Consider the following 8,347-nt stretch of genomic DNA (forward strand, 5'->3'; position numbering starts at 1 on the left):
CAACAGCAGTGATTTTGACCAACTCTGACAGGATGGACATTGTGATGCTGGGAGACAAACAGGGAGCACATCACTCTTCTTGCCTCATGCACACAAACACATGCGCTGTTTATCACACACACAGACACACAAAAACAGAGATTTGAGGTCCTCTGCCTATCCCCCTACCTCATCTTCATTAGTATTCCAACGGAGTATGAGATGTTGCGTAATGATCACATCCACACACAGGGGAGCAGTGTTGCATAAACACAGCCTCAAAGACAAGGGGGGATAGAGGAGAGGAGTGGTGAGGGATGAGTGGGGAAATGCGATGGGATAGAGAGCAGAAAGGCTAAGTGGAAAAATAGGGATTTGGTGAGAGAACAGAGCGGAGATAAAGGGAAGATGAGAGGGTGATGGAGGAGGGGAATGAGATGTGGTGAGTGGGCGGTGAGGAGATAAAGAAGGGAGCCAAGGAGAAGCTGACCAAGCATGTTAATGCCAAACATCGACACGCCATAGGAGAGCACAGCCCAGTGGAGTCACGCAAACATCTGACAGATATACTAACAGTCAAAATAATGCACCGGCCATATTTCGAGGTGATGAAATTAGGTAATATTTGTCTGGGGTCTAAGTAGAAGAGTGTGTGAGATGAGCTATTTGAGATTTTCATATCTGGGTTGAATTATTAATCAGGCTTCAATTTGTTTACATCAATATTAGAACGTATGTATTGCAATGCTATGAAATACATGTTTATTGTCAACAACAAGCTTTTTATACCGCAGGGGAACATAAATACTAGAAGAATTCATGATCACAAGAAGGCCATCAAACACTATTCTAAATCCTTTTGTAATAATTATTTTGCCAGGATTTGTCACATTTGACAAACTGAAAGACAAATGACAAGAGAACTGTATTATTTTCCATGCTTATTTTTGCAATTGTTTTATTACAAACTTAAAAAAGAATCTGATACAATAAGAAAGTGCAGTAGTAAGTCCCCATTCCCATGGGGGAGCACAGAAAACAGGTCATTGCATTTCAGTAGTGAAAGGTTCATATACATCTACAGGGTGTACAGATCAGATACAAAATAGGAAAATGATAACAAAATACAGGCAAAAAAGAAAGTACTATATTAATATATCTTTTCAATTATATCCATTTATTCTTAAATGTTAAATAGAAAATTCTTTATTACAACAAAATATTCCAAAGTGCTAAATAAAACACATGTAGATAGATATAAGCAAAAGACAGAATACAAAACTCTGTTTTTCCTCACTTTGATTCAATCCTGGTGGTAGAATGGCCTGCTTTTAGTGTGGATTTAAAAACCAAGTATTTTTAATTACAACACTTGGAGAGGATAGTGTAATGTTACAAACTTTTAATGCAAGCCATATACCAACAGCCAACCACTATACCGCAACAAAACACAGTCCATCCTGTGACCAAAAAGCCAATGTGAAACAATATCTATAGTCTTCCTGTAATCCATCAGAACTTCCTAGTAGAGCAGCCCCCATCCCTCAAACGTCACAGTCCTCTGGCCTTCCCATTGGCAGGCCGTCAGTGACCGCAACATGGCCTCCAAGCCACCACTCAAACCTCCAGACCTGCTATGCAGGCACAGGGAATTAAATACAGCACACATCCGATTACCAAGAGTAATCTGACCATTATTTAAGCAATGGGGGGCAGCAGCACTTTGGGATACTTGTAGGAATTTGGAAACCAAAAATCTCACTGAAACAAGCACAAACAAAAAATAGCTCTATCCATCACTAGGCTGTCCACCACCAGGATTGACCAGTCACTGATCATAATCACAGAACATTCAATGACTATCCTCCTCCTAAACCTGCTTGAAACACTTGACTTGAAGAAATGTATTGGAATATTTGTGGTTTATCAGGGCTAAGACCCCCCCCACAATTGTGGTCTAGAATATGGCGTTAGTTACACCATTGCACTGGACCAGGGTCAGTGTCTGTGTGAGTAAAGACAGTCTTAGTTATGGCTATAGTAGCGGGAGCAGGGGAATGTTACCACAAAATGGATGTGAGGTGAATACTCATCAAGGATTAGACTGCAGGAATGGGTTTTTTGCTTTCCCTCAGTCTTTGTGTGAGAATGAAATTGGCAGCCAATTCAGTCACAGTAGGACTGTTCAGGCACACAAATAAGGTCAGTGGTATAAAGCAAAGATGTATGGCACTGGACAATATGTAGATGGAATATGAATGAATATGGGACAAAATTAGTAACATATGAGCACTACTAAGGGGATTTGGTTTAAATGTGGAGATTTTGGTTTAAGTGTACGAACTATGAAGGAACAGAAATCTTACACAAGTTATCAGACTGCCCTTAGAAACACAGACTGAGAATGATGCTGTCAAAGTCTATCTACCCATTGTAAACATTCATCTCTGAAGCTCTTCAAAAACCCAATTTAACAAATTACATTTACCCGTCTTTTATTGGACAAACTCTGTACAAGGTACAATCCACATTCAATACTTTATACATCTTTATTTTTATTCCCAACTTGCATATATATTTAGTTATTTTTGTAAAAATAACTTCAGCACATAACTAAACAAAGGAAACCTGAACATAATATATACATATTCCTACTGTTATAACATCTCTCAACTTTACAAATGTACTTAATTACTTTTGAAAAAAAACAGGAAAAATATAGAAAATGTAAAATAAATTACAAATGTAAAAATGACCCCTTCCCTCACAACCATTACATGTATAAAGAGATCCACCCCTCCCAACCCCTGGACGTAAAGATAAATAAACAGTTTGAATGACACGCATATGACTGACTATCACAGCAATTACCAGTGTACTTATGTTAGCTTATAAACAGATGTTTACGGGCACAATCTAGAAAACATTCAGATGATGGCTAGGGACACTCCCCCTTCTATCCAAATCTCAGTGGAACAGAACCAACATTTCCTAGCAGATGCAGCTGTAACATAATGGGCCAATAAGAAGAAAAAAATCATGTTTAGCGCCTTACATGACTGGGGGGGGGGGGGGGGGGGGGGAGGGGGGGGTCACATGGCATCTATAGCCCAATAATATAAAGTGCTGGATGGCTCAAAAGGAAAGGTGGGGGCTGCCTGAACCCTGGTGACAATTACTGCCCCCTCTATTACCTATATGGAGCCAGGGTATCACCACCTACATGAGAATGATCTGACATGGCATCATAAAGTGACAAAAACACAGGTTTAGTTAACATTCATAGTCCTGGAAATGATGCTGGTCTCCCACTGGAGCAGCAACTGGAACAGAGATAATTAAGGGATTAAAGAGCAGGGGACCTAGCGTGAGCCTTTGGCTGCAACGCCACTAAAGTTCTACAGAAACATGCTCCGGGTTTTAAAGTGTCCGTCTAAAGCCATTGCACCCAAGATGCCAAAAGGTGTTAAAACGTCATCGATGCCCCTGTCTTGCCATCCCTTTTTCCTCTCCTTACTCCCTCCCCGTCCTCCTTTCCCTGCAGAGTAAGACCTCTCCTTCATAGTCAAAGTCACACTAAGCCATTCATCACAATCCCCATTGCTTAGCAGCATCCTATTCCCCTCCAACAACGCCCGTTCACCTTCACACACTGCTGACAGATTCAGTCTGTGTGTGTCTGTGTGAGATTAGTACGTCATTATAGCCGAAGACAAAGACGTTCACCAAGGTTCGCTGACCTCCCTGGCAGTAATTCTTTCTGTCATGACAGATACATTTCCTCATACCCTGCTCATTAAACCCTCCCTTTTCCCAAGACACTACACACAGGCTCCCTTTCTTAGAATGGTCCATGACCAGATTTTAGAGCTGATGAATGGCAAATCCTGATACTTCACGCCAAACCGATTCAGACATGGTATGTGATATGTTTCAAGGCTCTAGTAACAGGCCCACTATATTCACAATGACCCAAGACACAGAAGAGCACATTTAACATTTGTTAGCATGAAGAAGACATCACCAAACCCGCACAAACCCCTCTGTGCATTTTTGGTAACTAAGGCCGAGCAGATTGCAAAGCACTAAGCTTTCCAAAGCCATCTTACAGGACATTGGTCCTTTTTCACAGCATAACTACCATACTGCTGTTAATAGACCAAAGCTGAAGGGCATTTTACTCTGCTGAACATTCAATGAAAATGATGTCTGTGCAATAGGAGGCTGGTTACTCCTCTGGTTAGAGAAACTGAAATCAAATTCCACAACAACAAAACTGAACATTAATGATATGGAAATAATCATATTGAAATATATATTGGAGGTTGTAGTAGTAATAAAACAAATTCTACACTGTAGTATCAGTAAGAACAATTTCCCCAAAACATACTTGAGCATTACTGCCCTACTGCTGCAACAGAAATACTCATAAGAAAGGCTTAGTTGGCCAGCACCACCGGCTGGAAGGCCTGGCTGGGATATTGCAGGTTATACCCCCCTATACCCTCCACAAATGAGGGCTTCTCAATGTAAGAAATCCCACCGCTACCACCAATGATGCCAACAGCTGGACCAGGTGGGGGGCTGGAGAATGGGTCAAATGAGGGGTGAGAGTGGGCAGGGTGAGGGTGCTGGAAGGGACTTGAGTGTGGTAGTATGGGCGGAGCATCGTTGTCAAAGTATATGGGCCCAGGGGATGCCGGGTAAACAAACTCTTTGGCATTAGGGGAGAGCTGGCTGGGGATCTGAGCCCCCAGGGAGTGCAGGGAGAGTGAGAGGGGCTTGTGCTTCAGCAGCCCTGGGGGAGAGATGTTGATGGGGGAATGGGTGAGCATCCTTTGTGGCGGGGGCACGCCTACACCCGAGCCACCAGCCGATCCGGAACCGCCACACTTCTTCATCTTGGTGGAGCCAAATTTTGTGGCGGCGAAACTGGCTGTGGTGAAGGTGATGGGCTGCAGCGGTAGACGGGTGCTGGGCAGTGCGGTCGTTGGCTGCTGAGAGGGGAGGTAAGGGAGTGCCCCATTTGGAGGGGAAGGTGTGGATGTGTTAGAGTGGGCCGTTGGGTTCGTGGTTGTGCTGGAGCTGGGATAGCTGAAAATCACTGGACAGGATGAGTCCGAGAGAGGTGTGGGTGAGCTGGAGAGGGAAGGAAGCAGAACTGGAGATATCTGGGCTCCAATTGGAACAAACACCTGAGCCTCAGGGTTGAACCCTAAGCTCTTGGCCTCCTCTACCTCCATGTCCCCTTTACTCACTCCACTTACTACTTCCACCATTTCGCCTTCCCCACCTAAACCGGATGGATCCTCCAAGTACAGAACCTTAACGGCTCCCTTCTCCCCGATTTGGTAGGACACCTCATAGGGGTCGATCCACACACTCAGCTCAGGGGGGACATTGGCACGCACTTCCTCTGTGTCCAGTCCACTTCTCCTGGCAGCTAGCTCCACCACTGGGTCCCTGGGGGCCCCTAGGTGCAGGCAGCGGAAGGCAGAGCCCCGCAGAGGAGCTTCAGGGTACCAGTGGCCTTCATAGCGCGACAACAGTATCCGCTCCAACTCCTCCCCGAAGAGGTCAGCACGACGACGGGGCAGTTTGTTGTACAGGTAGGACACAATGAAATTCAGAGCTACCTTTACCTCTAGGTGCATGACTGTACCTGGCCAATGCAGTCTGGATAGCCACGTATTGAAATCAAGCCCAAAATGAGACTATACTGGAACAGTTATCTCTGGCTTGTAGAAGTCTGATGTTTTCTTCTCAACTACATGTACTGCAGGTAAGTTGAAATCCGGCAGAATCTTTAAACCTCTTCCTGGGTGGTCAACATGGACAGACTTGGTTGCCAGGAGGCCAAAAACTAGTCCAACCAGTTGTTTTCAGTTGCCAGGTAACAAGACTTGACAGGTAACGAGATGGAGTCCAACTGGTGGAAAAATAAAAACATGGTGTTATTTCTAGGAAGGTAAAAGGCAGACCAAATAGGTTCAACAGAAGGGATAATGAGAGAGTGAATGGGTTAGCCAGCCAACATGGAGGGGAGTAACAGATGCAGTGATCAAGGCAGAAAGCCATGATAATCTGCTTCTGCCAGATGCTTCACTACTCAGGATTACACAATTAGAGAAAGTTCAAAATCAAACAGTGTAGGTGCGAGAGTAGGCTGTGGGCATACAGTTCACATGTAGGCATGTTTTGCATACTGTAAATGGCACGGTACTGGCTACAGTGCATAAAGGACACCATTTCCCACCGTGCAGCACTATTAACGTCATCACAACACGTGCAATACATAGTCCACCTACGCACCATAAACATTGCCCAGCAGCCAGGATTACCCAGCAAGCTAAATTGAACAAGTGTATACTTGAGATCTACGAGAACATGGTTATAATGTATGCATCAAGGACGATGAATGTTATATTGTGAATCAGATTAGGTTGAGAAAATATATATAATTATTGTTATGAAATATAGCTACTCTGTTTGCAGGCTGAACATTGCGTCAATGGCTAGAAGATGGGCAAGAACAAGATACAATACACAACCTGACTTCGCTTGTTATTTAAGACAGTGTTTTACTTGTGTTAAATCTATGAAGAAACTCATTTGGAGAGGTGTGAAACCATTCAATAGGAGATGTTTGGCAGACAGCAAACAAACTTTCACCTTTGACTACATTTAAATCAATGATAATGAAGTTTACAGTACAGCTTCGAAAAGCATTAATCACCATAGTCATTTCCAATATCCAATGTCATTCAATGTCATCCCTACAAAGCTGTTTTTCATCGTTTCATATGTAGCTGGGACTATGTACAGTAAAAAGTAAAACCTGTCATGTATCATAATGGATCTTAGTTGTTAATTTTGACAATTGACCTATAATGCATATACTATATTAGTTAATGCAGCATTACTCAACCATGAACATGTTTGTTTGTCATAGTTGTGTCCTACTACTAAGTAGACTGCACAAGCCAACAGTAGGTTACATGACCTAATCTGATAGTTGACATATTGTTTACAGTGCATCATCACCACCATAAAGCACACATCTGTCCACTCATTGTAACAACGTAGCAAGCTTATTCAAGTGAATACTATACCTGTATACAGTAACAGCACACATTTCCCTAAATAATTTATGGGCAGGTAGCCTAATCGAAAATAATAGAATAAAGAGAAAAAGTAGCAAACAGGATGTTGATGATAAGGGGTGTGAAAACAATGTCTACAATATGTAGGCTAACTTCGTTAACTCAAGCAAAACAATAGGCTACATACAGTAAAGCAAGAGTGATGGTGTGCAATGACAGAGTAGCCTATATGGCTTTGAAGTGCCGTGGTGAAGCCTATGCCAAATGTCCAATACTTACTTCTCTACGTGATGGCAATTCCACCTTTCAGCAATAAGGACACATACTATTCTTCTAACAAACTGGAAGACCTAATCATTTATTTACAGTGCCAATTTGTAAGGAGACTAAAGTGGTGAATGTTGCAGTCTCATGTCATTATATCGACCGATGAGCAGGACTACAACAGCTCAATAATAAATTGGTCCTGCCCGAAAACAGGAAGAAATTATTAGCTGTATATGAGAAGAATATTCACAACTCCAATCTCAGATACGAGTTTGAGTGGGTCTGTCTAAAAATAAAAACAGAATCTAAAATGGATGACAGAGCCAATTACAGAGTCCGTTTCTCAAAAGGCAGGGCATCTTTGGAGAGTCCTAAAGCCTATTTGATTAAATTATGAGGATGCACCATCTAGCCAAATGTACGGTTATGGCAGATACATAAAAATGTATGTCAATGCCATACATGTTTATATGCGGACGCTGTGTATACTTACTAATGCAGCTTGTGTTCAGTTCCTGCGGTTTTAATTCCCGTATTTTACATTGCATTTGAAGGTGATGTGGCTTTTCAAGGTAGTTGTTTGGAGGCAGATATAATGTGGTGTGTTAAATGGGTATTGAAACGTATTCTCTTCATACGGCCTCCATTTCCACAACCGACAGGTTGACTAAAACTGCCCGAGAAAACTTTAGTGTTTGACAACCTTGCGGATTTATACAGGACCATTTCGCCCACACCCCCTGTTCTATGACGTTGGTCTGAATAGGGACTACTTTCTTAATACTTTTATAATGTACACTATCAAATAAACTCATACACACCTAGGAGAGAATAGTCGACACTCAGTAATAAGCCTATAGTTTCAAAAGAAGTAAATCATATGAAATAGGTTACGGGTAATTGAGGATTGCAAATGCTGGTAGTTATGATTGAACATATTGGTAAGAACAACGATGGTAAACAATAAAATGCATTTTCTTTATTTTTCCCCACCTATG

At 42.4% G+C, this 8,347-nt stretch overlaps 1 protein-coding gene across 1 annotated transcript; it reads right to left on the bottom strand.

Moving 5' to 3' along the window:
- Window positions 1–907: 907 nt before the first annotated feature.
- LOC106601240 (protein Tob2) lies at window positions 908–8,058 on the bottom strand. The gene is made up of 2 exons (XM_014193286.3): window positions 7,843–8,058; window positions 908–5,908 (listed from the first exon to the last, which is right to left on the bottom strand). The coding sequence occupies exon 2, from the start codon at window positions 5,631–5,633 to the stop codon at window positions 4,419–4,421; it is 1,215 nt and encodes a 404-aa protein (XP_014048761.1). The 5' UTR covers window positions 5,634–5,908; window positions 7,843–8,058; the 3' UTR covers window positions 908–4,418.
- Window positions 8,059–8,347: the final 289 nt, after the last annotated feature.

This window comes from Salmo salar, chromosome 03 (assembly GCF_965601325.2).
Source record: "Salmo salar chromosome 03, fSalSal1, whole genome shotgun sequence".
NCBI lineage: Eukaryota > Metazoa > Chordata > Actinopteri > Salmoniformes > Salmonidae > Salmo > Salmo salar.

Excerpts from the sequence above, each read along its gene's own strand:
- LOC106601240 (XM_014193286.3), bottom strand. The coding sequence starts at position 5,633 with ATGCACCTAGAGGTAAAGGTAGCTCTGAATTTCATTGTGTCCTACCTG.